The 19,093-nt window shown below is 61.2% G+C and overlaps 2 protein-coding genes across 4 annotated transcripts; one reads left to right on the top strand and one right to left on the bottom strand.

Annotated features, from left to right (window-relative positions):
* Positions 1–726: 726 nt before the first annotated feature.
* On the bottom strand, positions 727–10,607 carry ANO8 (anoctamin 8). The gene is made up of 18 exons (XM_068536767.1): positions 10,314–10,607; positions 9,433–9,543; positions 9,174–9,306; positions 8,853–8,991; positions 8,676–8,772; positions 7,780–7,896; positions 7,571–7,698; positions 7,312–7,473; positions 6,829–6,981; positions 6,588–6,714; positions 6,409–6,464; positions 6,231–6,305; positions 4,692–5,507; positions 4,251–4,442; positions 4,018–4,149; positions 3,826–3,936; positions 2,265–2,940; positions 727–1,442 (listed from the first exon to the last, which is right to left on the bottom strand). The coding sequence occupies exons 1-18, from the start codon at positions 10,417–10,419 to the stop codon at positions 1,042–1,044; spliced, it is 3,732 nt and encodes a 1,243-aa protein (XP_068392868.1). The 5' UTR covers positions 10,420–10,607; the 3' UTR covers positions 727–1,041.
* Positions 10,608–12,070: 1,463 nt separating this feature from the next.
* Positions 12,071–15,715, top strand: GTPBP3 (GTP binding protein 3, mitochondrial). Of its 3 annotated transcripts, none has more exons than XM_068536765.1 (9): positions 12,071–12,282; positions 12,708–12,961; positions 13,071–13,157; positions 13,248–13,450; positions 13,622–13,694; positions 13,785–13,928; positions 14,171–14,336; positions 14,570–14,848; positions 15,021–15,715. In XM_068536765.1, exons 1-9 carry the CDS (start codon positions 12,071–12,073, stop codon positions 15,244–15,246), a joined length of 1,644 nt encoding a protein of 547 aa, XP_068392866.1. In that variant the 3' UTR covers positions 15,247–15,715. The 3 variants fall into 3 exon arrangements, with proteins under 3 accessions (XP_068392866.1, XP_068392865.1, XP_068392864.1); XM_068536764.1 differs by having other exon boundaries at positions 12,257–12,365; XM_068536763.1 differs by having other exon boundaries at positions 12,257–12,365; positions 13,622–13,928.
* The last annotated feature ends 3,378 nt before the right edge of the window (positions 15,716–19,093 follow it).

Raw genomic sequence — 19,093 nt, 5'->3', positions numbered from 1 at the left:
ACCCTGCCTTCCCACACCTCTGTGCCTTTGCACAGGCTGCTCTCCTGCCTCCAGTGAACCCTGACTTCTCTTTCATGGCCCCTCCACAAGTGCCCCTTCCTCACACTGGCTCCTCCAGCCCTGACTGGGGTGGGGCCCTTTGGGCCCTGAGCCTTTGTATGTGGACACACCTGAGGGTGGGAGAGGCCACGTCCATCCCTGATCACACAGTGAAGAGTCCCAGCGAATAGGGTCTGACAGCCGTCCCACAGTGGGGCATCCCGGCCCTTCCCGGAAGCCACACCCCAACATGCCATCCCCTCAACATCGAGACTCGGGCACCAGGTGCCTTCTGACTTCCACACCTATGTTCTCCCCGCAGCCCTTGACTCCTCAGATGGCAGCCTGGGAGGCGGGTGTGCCATAAAGGGTGGCCCTGCACGACTGAGGCCGACTCAGGACCCAGGCCCAGGGCCCAAACTGCTGAGTCCCGTCAGCACTTTGAGACTTCTTCCTTAGTCTAGGAGGCCGAAGATGGGGCCCGAGGCTCTGCAGCTCCTCCCAGGGGCCCCTGGGCCTGGATTTTTGGAGTTTTCCAGCCATGGCCTGGAGACCCAGTTCTTAGGAGTTCCCCAAGGGTCATGGGGTGGGGGGGAACCCACCCTAGGCCTGCCAGGCCCCCAAAGAGCTGGCCCCAACCTCGTCATTGGGCCCCTTACGTCCCTTTTCCACAGCTCCGCCCTTGGGCACTGTTGAAATATACTTTTTATTGCATTTCTGCCGTTTTACAAAAATATGACAAAATAAATTAAAAACAAATAAATAATCGCCTATTCTGTGTGTGTTTTCTGTTGTTTTTGGGGGGGTTTCCTTTCCTTTCCCCCCATCCTGGTCGAAAGGAAAACGGCAGATAGAGAGGCCCCAGGCCCCCGGCCCTGCCCCAGGAGGGGGCAACCAATACTGGGATACATCGGGCCCGACCGCAGCGTTTTCTGGGTGGCGGCTGCCGCCCCGTCCGTGATTGATATTGCATATGAAAACAGGAAGGCAGGGCGGGCGGAGCTAATGCCAGCCACTGGGCCAGCACACGGCCTGGGGACTGGGGCTGGGACTGGAGCTGGGGTTGGGCGACGGTGCCGGGGGCTCCGGGGGCTCGGAGGTGGGAGGCAGCGGCGGCGGCGGGAGGCTGTAGAAGCTGGCGTCCCCCGGCAGGACGCCAGCTGCCGGGGCGGGCAGGGGCCCGGCGAGGGCGCAGGGCGGACACTCGGCGGCGGCGGCGGCAGGGGCCTGGCGGGGGGCGGCGCCCTCGCCCCCGCAGCCCCACGGCCCGTCCCACTGCCAGCAGCCGGCGGGTGGCGTCGGGGGCCGGGGCAGCGGTGTTGGCGGCGGCGGCGGCGGCGGCGCAGGGCTCCGGCTGCGGCGGGTGAGGAGGGCCGGGGCGCCCACAGGGGCCGGCGCCGTCCCTGCGGAGGCGAGAGGGGCCGTTCCGGGGAGATGCCGGCCCCGCCGCTGGACCCCGCCCGCGCTCCCTCCGGGCTTTCAGGCACATGGAGGGCCTTATTGCTTCTGATCAGTGACAAGGGGTGGGCTTCTTCGGGTGCATCCCCCGCCTCTGGGCACTGGGCCCCTCCCGCTCACGGAGAAAGGACGGTCTGAGGAAGTCCCTCTGACTTCTGACCTATATCCCTGGTGCTACAGCTGCCACCTCTTGGGCTCCCTGGGATGGGCTGCTGGACTCCTGGCTGGGACGGGGTGGGAGGGGCGGCAGTGAGGCCTGTGGCTCTGCTCAGCACACGTGTGGCTGCAGCCCTGAACTCCCTGGGTGGGCAGCCCCAGCTCCACCTCCCAGGAAGGCCACCTCGAACAGCTGGGCTGCAGGGTGGGGACTTGCATAGAGGCTTGGGGGTCCAGTGCCCCCAGAGTGAGCTGGGTGTAGGGTCTCATGGGGGCAGGAGAGGCTGGGCCAGGTGGTGTAGGGGCCTCCCTCATCTCTCCTGGCACCGGAGCATGGCAGGCTGTGCGAGGGGCACTGGGACGAGGGGCTTTGGCATCCCCCCCCAGGGGTGAGGAGGGTCAGGCACAGGGCTCCAGGCTCTCCGGGGTCCCGGAAAGACTGGGTAGGCTTTGACCAAGAGGCTCCACGTACCCCATACCCAGGTCCCCAACCGGTACCGGGAGACTGGGCCTCCTGTGTCCCCTTCAGCCCCTCTCCCCAGGCCTGGACACCCCACCCCTATCCCCAAAGCCCGGCCCAGAGTCCCCACCCCCGAGTTAAGGCTTGTGACCTGAGCCTTCCTCTTCGGGCCGGGGTGTGTCCGGCTCCTCAGCTGCGGCCTCGTCTGCCGGCCCACTCCGCTGGGCTCGGCTACCACCACTGCCACCGCCGGGGGTCCCGTCCTGCCGGGCCTGCCCGCCCGCCCCGTTGGGCCCGGCCTCAGCCCGGGCCCCGCCGAAGGGGAAGAGCTTGCCGGCGTGGAAGGCCTTGGGCGGCGAGTGGCTACGCTCTGGGTCTCGCCGGGTCTCGGGCGACTTGAGGAATTTGAAGCTGAGGAAGGCCGGCAGGCGGGTGTCACTGCCTGTGGGAGACGGGGCAGGGGGCGGCCGGGCAGTGAGGTTGGCCCCCGCGCCGGCCAGCGAAGATGCAGCCCCGGACGACAGGAACTTGCCCTGCAGTGGGATGATCTGCTTCAGCTTCATGACGTTGTTAGGTGCCAGCAGGGACCCCGGGCGCTTGGGCCGCTCCGGCCCATGGCCTCCTGCCGCCCCACTGCCCTTGGCCTTGGCCGAGGCCTTCTCTGGGGCAGCAGGGTCCAACCCGGAGCCCTCAGCCCGAGCTTCCTCCCGGCCACTGGCGTCGCGCTCCCTCCGGGCATGATGTTCCGCGTGGCGCTGGCGCTCCTCCTCCTCCCGCCTCCGCCGCTGCTGCTGCTGGTAGCGGTGCTGGGCCTGGCGCTCATGTCTCTGCGGGCAGAACGGAGCCATTATGGGGACTGGGAAGAGCAGGTGGGTGAGCAGGCACCAACCCAGGCCGGGCCCACGCCGGTGCTCTCCTGCAGAAGTGGGGAGAGATCCGAACGCTTCTTGGGTACCAGCTGCATCCCTGGACCCACCCTGGGGCTCTCTGCAGAAGTGGGGAGAGATCTGAACACTTATGGGGCACCAACTGCATCCCTGGACCCATGCCGGTGCTTTCTGAGGACTGAGAAGAGAACGAACATTTACTGGCCACCAACTCTGTCCCTGATCCCCTGCCAGACACCGTCTTAGGAACTGGGAGAGTGTAAACAAATATCGGGCCTCAGTGGTTCCCTGATTTCTGGAGAACTGCTGAGAGACAGAGCTGTGACTGCCCCATCCAGTGGCCGGTAGCCACACACGGCTTTGTCAATTTAAATAACTGAAAAGAAAAAGCCTGTTTCTCAGTGGCACCAGCCCCGTTTCAAGTGCTCGTTGGTCATCTGTAGTGAGGGCCTACATGGGCAGCACAGATATAGAACGTTTCCATCATCGTGGAGAGCTCCATCGGTTGGCACCAGTGAGCTCCCTGGCCTTCTCTGCAGCTTTCTGAGGAATGCGGCAGAGGCTTGGGCTTCTAGGAAGCGTCAGCTGTGTCTCTGGCCCCAAACAGGGCAATGCTGGGCAAGCTGGTGGATGACAGTTAGGGAGTGCCAACCCGGTGCTGGATGCCACCAGGATCCCAGAGGGGACCGGGCCCCTTTGGAACGCTAATTATTCCACCAGGCTCTGAACACCCACCCTCCTGCTAAGGACTGGACGGCCAGCCAGGCTAGGTGGGGAAGCCCCACGGAGCAGAGATGTAAAGCGCACTGACCCCGGCCCACATACCTTGAAGGCCTCCCGGCGCTGGTACTCCAGCTTGGCCATCTCCTCGGCCACCCAGCCTGGGATGTCAGGGATGGCCACGTGAATGAGGTACTTGAGGAGCAGAGCGAAGTGCTGAGGTGACAGAGGAGGAGGCTGCAGGCACGGGGACACCCACCCGCCGCCTGGCTCCCCCAACCCGGCCGCCAGCCCCACCTCAAGCACCACCACGGACACGATGGCCGCCTCGGGGCTGAGCCAGGGGAAGAGGCGCTGCAGCTGCCCACACTGGCCAATTAGATAGCAGTTGACTACGATTGCCAGGACGCCCATGACCTCCATCACCTTCTGCAGGGGGACAGGCGGGCTCAGGGGGGGCCCGGCCACCCTCCCCAGCACCCGCTCCACCTTGGTGCACCCCGGCTCGGGGCCCTCAGCCCTCCCCCCACCTGCCACTGGCCAATGCTCTCCACCCGCTGCCCAAAGGGCCGCTGCAGCCCTGTGCACAGCTTGAGGGCGTCACTGCGGATCTCGATGAGGTTGTTGATGAGGGCGCAGAGGGCAGCCAGGGGGAAGGCAGACGAGAAGAGCACGACGTAGCCAAACTGCACGAACATCTCCTGATAGTCCTGGAACGTGTCCTGTGGGCGGGCACCTGGGTGGGGCCTAGGGCTCTCCTTCAGCCCAGGACACCTCCTCCCTCAGACCACCTTCCTCTCCTCAAGCCCACCCCCCAGATTATTCTGCATGGACCCAGAGCTCCCCCTCGGGCAAGTTCCTGACCACATGAAGGGTCCCGTTATTCCTTCCCATCACCCCCAGCCCCTCCACCTCACTGTGCGCTGCGCCCCTCTGAGGGCCCTGCCTCTGCCCTCAGGCGCCCTCCTCACCTCGTATTTCTTCATACAGCTCTCGAGCTCGGCCTGGGTGAGCTGGGCCGAGTGTTCCTCCTCGGGTGGGTCGATCCAAGATGACCGATTCTGCCGCCGCTGCTTCCGGGCTGAGTCACCCAAGCCCGGCTCTGGGTCTGGGCCCCCATCGGGGCCCTGGTCGCGGCCCTCACCTCTGGCCCGGCGGAGCAGGACAGCTGGGGGCTCCCGTTCAGGGCTGCTGGGAGCCCCCTCGGCCTCATCGTCCTCCTCGGCCAGCGTGAACACGCCAGCTTCCAGCCCCTTCTCCACCATGGTGGGGCTCCCCTCCTCCAGGAGGGCCTCCGGGCTTGGGCCCAGCCGCCGCCGCCCAGCCCCCCGCTCAGCAAAGCTGACCTTCTTCAGCCGAAGCCCGCAGTCCAGGAGGCCGCCCTCCTCGCCTTCATCCTCCTCCTCCTCCTCCTCTTCGTCCTCATCCTCATCCTCGTCCTCCTCCTCCTCCTCCCTGCCCCCGCGAGGCCCGTCCCCCACCTCCCCACCTTCCCCCGCTGGCCGACGCTCCATTGTGGCCTCCTCCTCCTCCTCAGGTGCCCCGCAGGCCCCACTGAGACACCTGCGGCCCCCCCCACCGCTGCTGCCACCGACACCCTCTTCAGCCTGGGGTTCGAGGTGGTGTGCAGGGCGCCGGAGGCTCAGTAGGCCAAGCAGGGCACGGGCCAGCTCCCAGGCAGCCCGCAGGCCAAGCTCGCCACGGCCCAGCCGCCGGTACAGGTGCGGCTGCAAGACCTCTCGAACATTCTGGAGGAACTGGCGGGTGATCAGCAGAGTGGCCAGCATCTGGGGGCAGGAAGGGGTTGGAGAGAGGCCACGTGGGGGGCGGGCGGGGCTCTGGGCACCGGGACACGCTGCAGGGACTGGGCACCTGCCCTCCCGAAAAACGCTTCCAGACACACCCTGAACCCAATTTGGATGTCCCTGGACACGGAGGCAACCCCAAACCGCAGCTGGGCAGGTCACAGCGCTCCTAGCCAATCTCCTGGGCAGGCAATGGCTTCCCTGCTTGCAGCACCGCCCAGGAGCTCGGCTGGTGCCCAGGGCCTCCGGGGGCTCCTGCCACCTGCGCCCCATCAGCGGAAGCCCATCCCCTCAGAGCATGCACCCTCGGCTTGGTGTGAGGCCCCCAGCACAGCCACACTGCCCACCCCGGCGAGGCCCCGAGGGCTCGCCACCTGCCAGTACTTTGGCCCGAGCCACGAGCAGGAGGCCCCGGAGGGAGAGGAGGAGCAGGCGGAACCGCAGGGCCGCGAGCGGGACCAGCACCGCCCAAAGCTGCCGCTCGAGGCTCTGGGACAGGGACAGGACGATCAGGAGCTGTGGAGGGACCGACGGACAGGTGGACAGACAGATGGGGGGGCGACAGGCAGAGAGAGGACACACGGACAGAGAGGAGAGAAGGATGGAGGAGGGGGGGAGGGGCTGGAGAGCCCATGGACCCGTTGGGCCAGGTCTGGCGCCCCCACTGGCTGCCATGGGGGGCACTGCTTCAGGCCGGGATCTTACCTCTTTCAGGCGCTCCATGTCCTTGAGGTAGAAGCCAATGTAGAAGAGGCTCAGGTATGAGTTGACGAATTGGAACTGTGGGAAGCAGGCAGGTGGGCGGTCACCCTGCCACCTCTGTCCCCAGGAGCTCCTGTGTGTCCCCTGCAGAACCCCTGCCTGCCTGCTGGCCACCACTCACCAGGACAACCTTGATGATGAGGTGCTTCTCGTAGGCGCTCTCCAGCCGGTAGTTCTCTGGGGGCCAAGGAGGCGAGTGAGGGGGTGGCCCAGACCGCCATGGGCAGCAGGCACCCTGCAGGGCAGCGGGGCCCTTCCTCCTGGGGGGTGGGCAGTGGGACCTCGCCTCGCAGGGCATACCCATGTCGTTGAGCCAGACGGCCAGCTTCTTGTAGCCCTCGGCGCTTGCACTGACCAGCAGGGCCAGCATGACTTTGGGCAGGAAGCGGGCGAGACGGGGCAGCCCCTTCACACTCAGCACCAGCTCCTGCAGGGGCAGGGCATTCACAGGTCACCCCGGCAGCTGGGCTCAGCTCACAGCACACCTGGACAGGTGGCTGCCAGGTCGGGGCCAAGGCCAGGGCTAGGGGCTGGAGGTCACCTGCAGTTGGAAGCAGCCGAGCATGAGCAGGAACACACAGGCCAGGCAGGTGAGGCACAAGGGGAGACTCACAAGCAGCTGGAAGAGCAGCCGCTTCCAGGGCGGGTAGTAGAACTCCTCGGCCCGAGTCACGGGGCTGATGCGCCGCACGCCCTGGCAGAGGGTGGGGGCCCGGCCCAACATGAGATCAGAGGGGCTGCCTCTGCCCTGCACCCTTCCCGACCCTTCGACCTCAGTGTCTCTTTGTCATGCTCTGCTACTGCGGTGCCCCCGCCTAATGCACCCTTCCCAGCCCCTCAAATCCAATTTCCCACCCCTCTCCCTTTGGGCATGGAGAGTCCCCCACTTGGCATACCATCTCGGATGCTGCAGCCCTACTTCACCCCTCCCTTTGTTCTTGCAATGTTCCTTGCCCAGTGTTTTCTCTTTTTTTTTTTTTACCACATTCTCGAAGTCCCTGGACTCAGATCCCCCCTGACTGACCCTGAACTGGGGCCGTGGTTCCTCCACAGCTTCCCCGGGTGAGTCCAGCGTCCCCCACTTGTAGGCCAGCTCTGCTCCCCTCCGTTTCCACTCCTCCAAGAAGAGCGTTGACCAGACCACGTTGAAGAGGGCAAAGACCACGCAGGATACATCCCGGCTTGTCTGGGGGTGGCAGAGGAGGGCTGAAATGTTGGCTGGCCCAGCCCAGGGAGGAAGGTGTCTTGGGTGTCCCAGCCCCTGTGCAGTCCACACCCGGCACCTGATCAGCCTCTGTGAAGGTGTACAGGACAGAGCCAAAGACTGCCGGGTACACCATTGCCGATGTGTAGAAACCCAGCCAGGCGAAGTACATGGCAATCTTCACGCCAAAGTAGTCGCAGATCTCATCTGCCAGGGACAGGGGGTTCCCAGTCAGCCCTGACTGCCTCCTGGGACCCCCACCCCCCCACCCCCCGGCCGGGACCACACCTAGAGGCTGGTTTTCACACACAGCCTGCACCCATGACTTCATGAGGCGGTTCAGGATGCGCTGCTCGTGCACTGGGAACACCTGCTGGATGATCCCGCGGGCCGCCAGTTCAGGGACTGTTGGGGGACAAGAACCCTTCTGCCTGTGCTGGGCCTGGCCAGCCCCCCTCGGCTGAAACCCAAGTCACAGCTTTTTGCCTGCTCTTAAACTCGCAGAGGCTCTTCCCAGGAGAGGAGTTCTTGGTGGAAGGGATATCCGGTTCTTCCTCAAAATTTGGGAGGTGCAGGGGCAGGTGGGGAAGGGTGCAGGAAACCTGAGAGGGTGGGATCCCAGTGGAGAATCACATTTTTTTTTGTTTTTTGGCCACACCGCACGGCTTGCGGGATCTTAGTTCCCCGACCAGGGATCGAACCCAGGCTCCCTGCAGTGGAAGTGTGGAGTCCTAACCACTGGACCACCAGGGAATTTCTCCGAACCACCTTTTTAAATAGAGCTATTTGGCCTCAGCTCATTGCTCCAAACGTCTGAGGAATGGTGCAAAGCTGGCATTAGAAGGTGAACTTGCAGCAGCTGGTTTCCTGGAGGGGAAACTGAGGCCCAGGGCTGCACCACAGAGTACGTGGAGTGCTGTCCATGGTCCTGCCCCTACCTTATCCCAGACCCAGAGAATGGTTTCTCCTGGACCTGCCTCCGAGGGGACGAGCCCCACCCCTTTGCTGAGGCCACACCCCTTCAGCTCATTTATTGATCTCCAGGCCCCGCCCAACTCTTCAGTAGCCTCTGATTGGTTGCATCTAGGCCTCACCTTCCTAACCCTCCTACTTTGATAGCTGTCCTCTAAGAGCCCCAGCCAACTCCCCACATATGATTGGACGGTTGGGACCGCCTCACTCACTGATTGGCTGGTCGTCCAGAAAGCGCACATTGTGCAGTGCCTCGCCCTGCTTGGCACGGAGGTTCTGCAGCCAGAAGCGGATGATGCTCTGGCGCTCCTGCAGGGGACAGGGCGTGAGCACAGGGAGCAGCCGCCCACGGGCTAGGAATGTGCGCTGGGGGCCAGAGCCGGCCGCACCTGGGAGGTGAAGAAGCGCAGCTCACTCTCCACATTCTCGTAGATGAAGTCCTCCTCGCAGGAGAAGCCGCGGGTGCCCCCGCCAAACTCAGTCTTCACTGCTTTGCGCAGACCCAGCTCGTCGGCCCCTCTGAGTAGGCTGCGGGAAGGGCAGGGGAGGTGGGATCACGGGGAGACCCTGGCTCACCATCCTGGAACTAGGGATGGTGTACCTGGTGGCCGTCAGGGACAAATGCAGGGTGGCTAGACCTCGCAGTTGGTGCTTGGAAGGGCGGGGAGCTGAGTAGCAGGGTCAGCGAGAGGCCAGGGACAGGGACTCGCCTCTCATACGTGGCGGTGACGAAGAAGGCGTAGGCACGCGTGTGGCGATGGTGGCGGACTTGCACGATGAGCTCGGGGATGCCCACGCGGATGTGGTTCAGCAGCCATAGCAGCGTGTGGTCATCGGTCGTGTCTGCCAAGGGGCACAGGGACTGATAGCTCTTGCCACGAGTGGTCCAAGGCCTCCTGCAGACTCCTACTCAGGGGAGCCCAGCTCAAGGGAGCTCACTCTGGACCCTGGGGGGATGGGCACAGGTACCTGGGAAGGTCATCAACACATCGCAGTTCTCTGTGGGCACCGTCTTCATCCATGCCTTGTGGGACACCAGGTACCGACCCACCTGCAGGAGCCGCTTCCCAAAAAGCTTATCTGGGGAGCAGGCAGGGCAGGCTGGGGTCAGGCCATTCCCGGATCAGAACCCTGGCCTCCAGTCTTGGTCCCTCCAGCCCTTGCCCCCGATCACACAACTCGCCAGGGCTCCTCGGCTCTCAGCTTGGCATTCAAGGCCCTGCGAGCTCTGGCCTTGGCTTGTTTCCTTCCCTCCACGTCCTTGCACCAGCCAGGCCCTTCTCCAGGAATGCCCTTCCCCCAGGTCCTCCCTTACAAATCTTACTCATTCTCGAGGCCCAGCTCCGCCTCCAAAACCACAATCGATGGGGCGCTCAGTAGCAGATCTGAGCGCCTCACCACATTATGTCAGTGCGTCCTCATAGCTGGGCGCGGTTCTTACCCCCATTTCACAGGCGAGGAAACTGAGGCCCAGAGCATTTAAGTCACGCGCCCAAGGTCACACAGTCGAGCAGGGATTCGAACCCAGGACTGTACGATTCTGTAGCCTCTGTGGAGAGGCTCTCTCAAGCGCATCACTGCTCGGCAGCGATTCGGTAGCCCAAGGGGTGACTGGGCTCAGCCCCGGGCTGGGGTTCTAGGAGGGGCGTGTCGGTGTCTCTGCGCTGGGACCCCCCACCCGCTGCACCGTCCCAGCCGCGCCCGCCCGGCCGCAGCCGCAGTGCCGGAGGAGCGGGTCCCTCGACTGGACTCCAGACCGGGACCGCTGACTCCAATCCCCCTCCCCGTACAGCCGCCGCGAACACCCCAGGCACCTGCCACCCTGTCAGATCCAGGCGCTGAACACATACCCAGAACTCCGGACGCCGGGGCTGCAGGCTCGCCGTCCGGCGGGGGCCTCTTGCCACGCTCACCCTCCAGGGACGTGCCCCCGGCGCCGGAGGCAGCTTCGGCCATTGCGAGGGCAGGTCAGGTCAGGGGCTGCGGGCGGCTCAGGCGCTGGGGGACCGCGGGCTCATGGGGCGGGTGCAGCCACGGAGCGCGCCAGAGGAGGAGACAAAGGCCGCACCCGCCCGCGCCGGCCGCCGTCCCCGCGTGCCCGAGCGCTGCTTCTCGTCCCCGCCCGCGCCAAACCTCGATTCTCCTTCCCGGCCCCGGGCGCGTTTTTCTCTGGTTCTCGACTCCGCCCGTGTTGTTTTCTGGGTTTCGTTCTCGCCCGCCCACCTCGCTCTCTGGTGCTCGTCCCCGCCCGCACCGAACATGCATTCTCTTCCCGGTCCCCGCCTGCCCCGGGCCTGGATTCTCCTCCTCGGAGCCTTAGTTTCGCCATAGGTTTGGAATCTGAGATGGGCGTGGGAGATTCCTGGTAGCAATAACTTCAACCACCACAGAAAGGATGAGAATAAATATATCAGGTCCTGCATTATGTCCTTAGCACATGCTGTTTAGCTACCTAGGTCACTCTTCACGCCCTCTTTGTCCAGTTAACCCCTGCACCCTTCAGGATGTAACGTCCTCAGGGAGGACCCGATAGAGTTACCAAGTTTAGCAAATAAAATACAGTCCTCCTAGTTAAATGTAAATTTAAGGTAAATGAATAAATTTTTAGTATATCCCAAATATTGCATGGGACATAGTTATACTAAAACGTTACTCCTTGTTTATCTGAAATCCACATTTAACTGGGTGCCCTGTATTTTGCCTGTCACCCGGACCCCCTGACCATCCTGTGTAGCCTCCTCCGTTAGACTGACAGGCCAGCGAGGGCAGGGACCCAGACTGATTCTTAGCGGTCACACGGTAGGCGTTTGATGTATACTTTTGACAGATGGAACAACTCGGAGACTGCGAATGTCATCATTCGCCCGTCTTTTACAAATGAAAAAATTGAGCAGGGCGAGGCGTGAGGTCATTAGAACTGTGTCCTGTTCCAGTCTTCCCGAAGTACAGGCGGGCTGCCCGCTCTCTCCGTCCAAGAACCAGAAAATTAGCCGCGAGAAAACACCTCCGGAGACCCCGCCCATCTGGTGCCTGGAATTCCACCATCTGCGCTTTATTTCGCGAGCCGGCGCTGTCCTGGGTTAACCTGAAAGTAATCTTTGAGACTCCCCTTTCTGGCTTTCGGGGAGCCAGAGACAGACCGGACACTCAACTCTGCAGGAGCAGACCTGGGCCAGAGTAGCCCAGAAGGGAGAGAGGACTGTGCTGGGGGTCCTTGGGAGGTTTCCTGGCGGAGGGGGACCTTGGAGCTAGGCACTGAGGCAGGGTTTGTCAAATGAAGAAGGGTATCCGAGGCGGAGGGTACGGCGGGAGGGAAAGATGGGGAGGGGCGAGAAACTGTAGAGTTACGAGAAAACAAGTAGAAGTCTTCCCAGAAATTTGGACAAGATTTTCCCAGGGCCAATGCGTAGGTTCCCCGGAACTCATCACTCCCGCCACTGGGATGCTCCTGCTTCGACTCAAACACTCGCCTCTCTATAATTCCCACTGCTCTATGCCAAGCCCTGTCCTTACTTCCACCCCTCATTTCCGGTGTCTAGGATCCCGGCCGCTCTAGGATCCTAAAAATTCTGTCCCGGCCGCTCTAGGATCCTAAAAATTCTGTTTAATGTTGCCGGTGGAACACCCTTTCGCTGCACCCCGGCGTGCGAGCCCCCTGCCTCTTTCCCTGGCATCAGCCAGTAGGAGCGAAGATCTTCAGTGGGTGGGCGGTACGTCTTCTAAGGGGCCCAATGGTAATCGAGAATCGTTGAGCACTTTACCAGTCACGCCGCGGAGTGGGCGGGGCTTCCTGCCTGGACTTGCAGATTCCCGGGCTGGGCGAGCAGGCAGGTCGCTGGTTGAGAATCCATGTGGCGGGGGCTGTGGACCCTGGTAGCCCGGCCGGCACGTGGGCCTCGCAGGTGGGGCGACCTGGGGAAGGGATGTGACAGCGTAGGGCGCTACTTGGGCCCCAAACCCTCTCCCTGGGATCTGGGGGCGCAGTTCCTTGCGGCAGAACCACCTTTCCCCTTCTTTCAAGCCCCAATCTGTCCATCCCTCTGCCGCAGAGCCCACATCTGGGTCAACTTCTGCTCTCAGAGATCTCAATCCAGTCATCTTCCGGCCTCAAACCCTCCAGTCTGTCCATCCCCCAGCCTCAGAACTTCCAGTTGGGTCAGCTCCCGACCATCGAGCCCACTATCCACCTGCCAGTCTGACGGCAGAACTTCTCAGATGCACTGACTGACTCTCCTCCTCTCCAGTCCCAGACCGTGCACGCGCCAGGGCAGTGGCGCCCCAGCCCCCGGTTCCGGAGCCACTATCTTCGCGCTGAGCTCCGGCCAAGGCCGCTGCGGCATCGCGGTGATCCGAACCAGCGGCCCCGCCAGCGGCCAGGCCCTCCGGAGCCTCACGGCGCCCCGGGACTTACCCCCGGCCCGCAAAGCCTGCCTGCGCCTGCTCAGCGACCCCCGCTCTGAGGAGCCTTTGGACCGCGCGCTGGTGCTTTGGTTCCCGGGTGAGGGGCTCCAGATCCAGAACCTCATGTAGCTCCGATGACCCAGCTTCCTCCTTCCAGGCGTTGCCCAGGCTGTATCCTCCTGACACCTATCTCCTCAACATACTAGGTCCCCAGAGTTTCACGGGTGAGGATTGCGCGGAGTTCCACGTGCATGGAGGCCCGGCTGTGGTGAGTGGTGTCCTGCAGGCCCTGGGTGAGTCTGCAGCCTTGGGTTTGAGGTATGGCTATGGTGGTGGGCCTAGGTAGGGGCCAGGGGGGTTCAGGACCCTGGACCTTCCCGTAGGCAGTGTGCCAGGGCTGCGGCCTGCGGAGGCAGGCGAGTTCACCAGGAGGGCGTTCGCCCACGGGAAGCTGAGCCTGACCGAGGTGGAGGGGCTGGCGGATCTGATCCATGCAGAAACCGAGGCACAGCGGCGACAGGCCCTGAGGCAGCTAGATGGGGAGCTGAGCCATCTCTGCCGCGGCTGGGCCGAGACCCTCACTAAGGCAAGTACACCATTCGCTCATACCTTGCCTCAGAGACCCTATCTAACCATCTGCTATATTAGCGCTTCCTGTCTATGAGCCTCCAATCTGACCCCTTATGTCGGGCTGGACCTGGGCACATTGAGGGGTAGGTTTCTGTGTGATCACACTATCCACCCCTCCCTCCCTCAGGCTCTGGCCCACGTGGAGGCCTATATCGATTTTGGTGAGGATGACAACCTGGAGGAGGGCGTCCTGGATCAAGGTGGGTCTGCCTGGGGGGTGGGAGGTGGGGACATCTGGCATCTCAGCCCTCAGAGGCCTCCTTACTCCCTCTCCTTTCCTCCATCCACAGCTGATAGTGAAGTGCGGGAGCTGGAGGTGGCACTGGGCGCACATCTTCGAGATGCCAGGCGCGGACAGAGGCTCCGCTCAGGGGCTCACGTAGTGGTTGCGGGACCTCCCAACGCCGGCAAGAGCAGCCTAGTGAACCTGCTCAGTGTGTGGTCAGGGGGCGGGGCCCAGGGCAGGGTGGGTAGGTAGCCCCAGGGCAGGGGGCTAGGAGCGGGCGGGGTGGGGGTGGGTGGCTACCGAGCTTTCAGGGATGGGGAAGGGGCCAGGGAGGTCAAAGAAAAGGTCCAGCCCCCGGGGGGGGGGGGGCGTGGTGGGAGGGGTGTGGAGCCTTGGGGGAGGGGCTCCCTCATCTCCACTCCGCCCCCTTCCTCTGACCCCCACCCCCAGGCCGGAAGCCTGTGTCCATCGTGTCCCCGGAGCCGGGGACCACCCGAGATGTGCTGGAGACCCCCGTGGACCTGGCCGGGTTCCCGGCGCTGCTGAGCGACACGGCGGGGTTGCGGGAGGGCGTGGGGCCTGTGGAGCAGGAGGGCGTGCGTCGCGCCCAAAAAAGGTTGGCAGGCAGGGCGGTGGGAGGGGGAAACGGGGGCCCTTCCTCTGCTGTTTCAACCGGTTGCATTTATTTTTCATTCTTCCTTAATGAGGAAAGGCTACTAAGCCCCATTAAGTGGGGACCCAGCTATTTGGGGAGGGCAGCTTTTTAAGTTCGGCCTCTGCCCCTGCTCCTGCCCAGTGCTCCTAATTGCTCAACTCTGAGGTCCACGCTCCGTTTTCCCGCTTCCCCAGGCTGGAGCAGGCTGACCTCATCCTGGCCGTGCTGGATGCTTCTGACCTGGCCTCTGCGTCCAGCTGCAACTTCCTGGACACCGTTGTCATCCCTGCGGGAGCCGGGAGCCCAAATGGGAGCAGCCAGCGCCTCCTGCTGGTGCTGAATAAGTCGGACCTGCTGCCAGCTGGGGGCCCAGACCCCAGTCCTGACCTGCCCCCTCACCTGTTGCTGTCCTGCCTGACTGGCGAGGGGCTGGATGGCTTCCTGGAAGCGCTGAGGAAGGAGCTGGCTGCATTGTGAGCCCCCCTTGCCCGCTGGGCAACCTCCCTCTGTCCAAGTTCAGGGGCTGAGCCACTGGCTTTGGGCACGAACCTACCCTGCCAACTCAGTTTTTGTATCTAAAAAATGGGTATGATCATCCCCCCCCCTTTGAATGTTGAGAGAGACCCCATCCTTTGTCCCTTCCAGGTGTGGGGACCCATCCACAGGCCCACCACTTCTGACACGGGCGAGGCACCAGCATCACCTCCAGGGCTGCCTGGATGCCCTTGGCCACTACAAGCAGGCGAAAGATTTAGCCCTGGCGGCCGAAGCACTTCGGGTCGCCCGAGGGCACCTGACCCGCATCACCGGTGGAGGGGGCACCGAGGAGATCCTGGATATCATCTTCCGAGACTTCTGCGTGGGCAAGTGAGGGGGCGGCCAAAGCTCAGACCCAGGCTGGGTGGACACCCAGAAGCCTTGAGGCATCTGGGAACAGCTTAGGCCAAGTGGGAGTCTCAGCCCCTAGGGGAAGAACTTGACCCCAAACGGTGAAGCCTCTGTTGCTGGTTGTGACCAAGCTACAGCTGTCCAGATTCCCTAGCAGGGACTTGCTGGAGGTTCAGGCCCAGGAGTGGGGCCGAATGGAGGTCTCTTTTGGCACCTGATGCTGGGGGACTAGGAGTGGAGGGTTAGGATGGAGGTCGGAGGGTCTCAGGGGGCTTTGTTTCATAGTTTTTGATTTATTTTGCAAATACCAAAGGAATGTAAAAAACTCAGGTGATCCGGAAACGTTTAAACACCCCCTCCCTGGGGTCACGGCTTAACTTGTATCCTAACAGAACTTTCTCTGCATGTTTGCATACTTGTGACTGCACCTATAAAGTATGTTGTATCTTGTATTTTGTACACAAATTGGTGTTTATTGCTGTGCAAGCTGTCATTCATTTTTGTAGTATTAATCTTGAAACTTTGCTTCTTATTTTTAAAAAATTTAATTTTTAAATTTTATTTTATTTAATTCTTTTATAAGTTTATTTATTTATTTTTATTTTTGGCTGCATTGGGTCTTCGTTGCTGCATGCAGGCTTTCTCTAGTTGCGGCAAGCGGGGGCTGCTCTTCGTTGTGGTGCACGGGCTTCTCACTGCGGTGGCTTCTCTTGTTGCGGAGCAAGGGCTCTAGGCACACGGGCTTCAATAGTTGTGGCGTGCAGGCTTCAGTAGTTGTGGTGCGCAGGCTCTAGAGCACAGGCTCAGTAGTTGTGGCGCATGGGCTTAGTTGCTCTGCGGCATGTGGGACCTTCCCTGACCAGGGCTTGAACCCATGCCCCCTGCGTTGGCGGGTGGATTCTTATTTATTTCTTTATTTATTTATGGCTGCGTTGGGTCTTCGTTGCTGCGCACGGGCTTCTCTCTAGTTGAGGCCAGTGGGGGCTACTCTGCGTTGCAATGCGTGGGCTTCTCATTGTGGTGGCTTCTCTTGTTGTGGAGCATGGGCTCTAGGCACGTGGGCTTCAGCAGTTGTGGCACGTGGGCTCAGTAGTTGTGGCTCACGGGTTCTAGAGCTCGGGCTCAGTAGCTGTGGCTCACGAGCTTAGTTGCTCCGTGGCATGTGGGATCTTCCCAGACTAGGGCTTGAACTCGTGTCCCCTGCATTGGCAGGCAGATTCATGTGGGGTCTTAGTTCCCCGACCAGGGATCGAACCCGCGCCCCCTGCATTGGCAGCACGGAGTCTTAACCACTGGACTGCCAGGGAAGTCCTGAAACTTTGCTTCTTTTATCTTCAAAGTGACTTGCAAAACCCCTACTTCCTTTTCATGCTTAGTCATTCATTCTGTGATTCATTCACTCATTCAGTGAATATATATCAAGCACCTACTATGTGTTAGAATTGTACACATCATTTGATGGGATCTTCATAACAGCACAGTGCAGTGGATATTTTGTTACAGTTTTATAAGTGAGGAAACTGAGGTTCAGAGAAGTAGTTAGTTGCTGGAGGTCCCCAGCTTTGCGATTTGCACATAGGTCTGTTCAAGTTCAATTTGAGTTCACTGCAGGCCTTCTGGGCGACAGGCCGAGTGCAGGGGGCTGGGATCATGGAGCGGAATAAGTAGACATAACTCCTGCCCTTGTTAAAGAAGAGACACAGCTCCTTTTGGTGAGGTCTGATGGCTGCTGGGCAAACTTACAATGAGGAGACCTGACCTGGTCAGGGGTGGACATAAGGGCAGGCTGCCCTGCAGAGGTGGCATCTGCACCGACATCTGAAAGGTGAGAAGAAGGAAACCAGATGGGAGAGGCTAGCGAGAGCATCCCAGGCGGAGGGCACGGCACGTGCAAAGGCCCTGAGGTGGGAGCATCACGGTGTGTCGAGGGACAGCAAGGTGGCTAGTGTGGCTGGAAGTAGAGTGATGAGGGCTAGAGAGGAGGGAGAAGAGGTCCAGGAGGAGAGGAAGATCCTGATAGCGAGGCCTTTGATTCCAAGACTTATGGGTGACCTGACGTGGCGGTGATGAACCAGCAGAGGGCGCTTTGCTCTAACAAAGAAGGTGCCTGGCAGTCCTCCAGTGAAGCTCCGGGCCCCTAAGTTCCCAGAGATCCAGGCTTCGACACCCACCTGGTGGCATATGAATGGTTAACTCCCCTTTTGCCAGAGCTGGACATGGAGTCTCAAATAGGGTCAGGATCTTTTCCAGACTCAGAAAAAAATCACCTCCAGTAGTTGAAGATACAAACTCCGGCTTCAGGGGACACATGAGCAGAGAGGCTGGGAGGTGTCCAGGGCCCACCACCCAACTAAAGGGACCTCCGACCCCGTTTCTTCATGACTTCATTGCAGTATGTCACAGTCTGTTGATTTGTTTGCTTGTTCGACAGCTGCTGCCCCCCCCAACCCCCCACCATGAAAGGCTTCTGGAGGGAAAGGGTCACTCCATGAGTTTAGTGCATGGATATTACTATTATGTCCATTTTGCAGAAAGACAAGAAGAAGCAACAATGTGGGTCTAGAAGAGGTGGGTGCCCAGATGTCCTCTGTGTGGGCAGGGCCTGGAGGGCTCCCAGGACGGGTGAGTGGGGTCTGGGTGGGGGAGATGCTTTTGGGGAAGGATGCCTGGGCCCTGGCACACAGCTGGACTGAGGTCCTTGGCTACGGTCCCTTTTTTCCAAGAAGGGAGAGGCAGTCTGTGGGAAGCAGCCATGGGGGTTATTTATAGAGGTCACAGGAAATCCCCAAAGAGTCAGAACCTCACCCAGCGGCTGGACCACAGGGTCTGCCAATTACTCCCTGACTGGTACTCAACCCCTACCTGGCTCCCAGGGGGGTGGGGATGGGGAGGACACCGGCCTGGAGAAGTCAGAGCTACAGGGTCATGGCTGGGAAGAGGGAAGGATGGGGCTCAAGAGGTACCCAGAGGGAGCAAGAACTCTACCTGGGGCATCTAGGGGGGCTGCCTGGAGGAGAGATCTCTAGGGCTGGGCCTTGGGGGAAGAAGAATTTGCAGGCAAGAAAAAGGCATTCTAGTCTGAGGGCACAGCACAAAAGTCACTGAGTAGTCAAAGAGTCAAAGGTCCGAGACAGCTGGAGGCAAAGGCGGCATTGTGTGTGAGGAGGGAGGGCACAAGAGAGCTGAGGAACTGGGCTTTGTTCCCAGGGTAATGAGGAGCCATGGAGGGTATGTGAGCGGGAGAGGCACATGGTCAGATCCCATGATGAATAGATCGGGTGTGGGGGCTGATTAGAAGGATGATATTGGGGTGCTCTGAATGGGAGAGAACAACCAAGAATCAGAGACCTGCGCCCATGGGTCCAGAGAGTTAAGGAGGAGGATGATGATTATTTTGGCCCCAACCGCATTGCTTGCGGGATCTTAGTTCCCCAACGAGAGATCAGACCCTTGCCCGCTGCAGTGGAAGCACGTAATCTTAACCACTGGACCGCCAGGGAAGTCCCTAGGGTGATTATTATTACACTTATTTCTAGGTGAGTAAAGGGAGGCTGAGATTGACTGAGCCAAGATTCAAACGCAGGAACGTCAGAGTCTGGAAGCCAAACTCAGGTGTCCCATGGCTGCTGGGACTGGCTGCTGTCAGCATCTTCCCCAGGACTCCAGGCTGCTCAGGCAGTAGGCTCAGGGTCAGGGACGTCCCTGCTTCCTTGGGGCCTCCAGACTGGCCCGTCTGGGCGGCCAGGCCTGGCTGACCCTCCTGCCCTTGCTTGGCGGGGCCCCAGCCGAGTGTTTCCTGCAGCGGCCCGTCTCTCGCCCGGGTTTCTGTA

This window comes from Eschrichtius robustus, chromosome 2 (genome assembly GCF_028021215.1).
Source record: "Eschrichtius robustus isolate mEscRob2 chromosome 2, mEscRob2.pri, whole genome shotgun sequence".
In the NCBI taxonomy this organism is placed as follows: Eukaryota; Metazoa; Chordata; class Mammalia; order Artiodactyla; family Eschrichtiidae; genus Eschrichtius; species Eschrichtius robustus.
Note: the sequence above shows the minus strand (reverse complement) of the source record. Positions and strands in the feature narration are given on the sequence as shown.

Coding starts and splice junctions, on each gene's coding strand:
- ANO8 (XM_068536767.1), bottom strand. CDS start 10,419: ATGGCCGAAGCTGCCTCCGGCGCCGGGGGCACGTCCCTGGAGGGTGAG. Junction 6,465..6,587: donor CGTCTGGCTCAACGACATGG/GTATGCCCTGCG, acceptor CTTGGCCCCCAG/AGAACTACCGGCTGGAGAGC. Junction 3,937..4,017: donor TGTCCGTGGTGGTGCTTGAG/GTGGGGCTGGCG, acceptor CTGTCACCTCAG/CACTTCGCTCTGCTCCTCAA.
- GTPBP3 (XM_068536765.1), top strand. CDS start 12,071: ATGTTGCCGGTGGAACACCCTTTCGCTGCACCCCGGCGTGCGAGCCCC. Junction 12,962..13,070: donor GCTGGTGCTTTGGTTCCCGG/GTGAGGGGCTCC, acceptor TCAACATACTAG/GTCCCCAGAGTTTCACGGGT. Junction 13,158..13,247: donor TGGTGTCCTGCAGGCCCTGG/GTGAGTCTGCAG, acceptor ACCTTCCCGTAG/GCAGTGTGCCAGGGCTGCGG.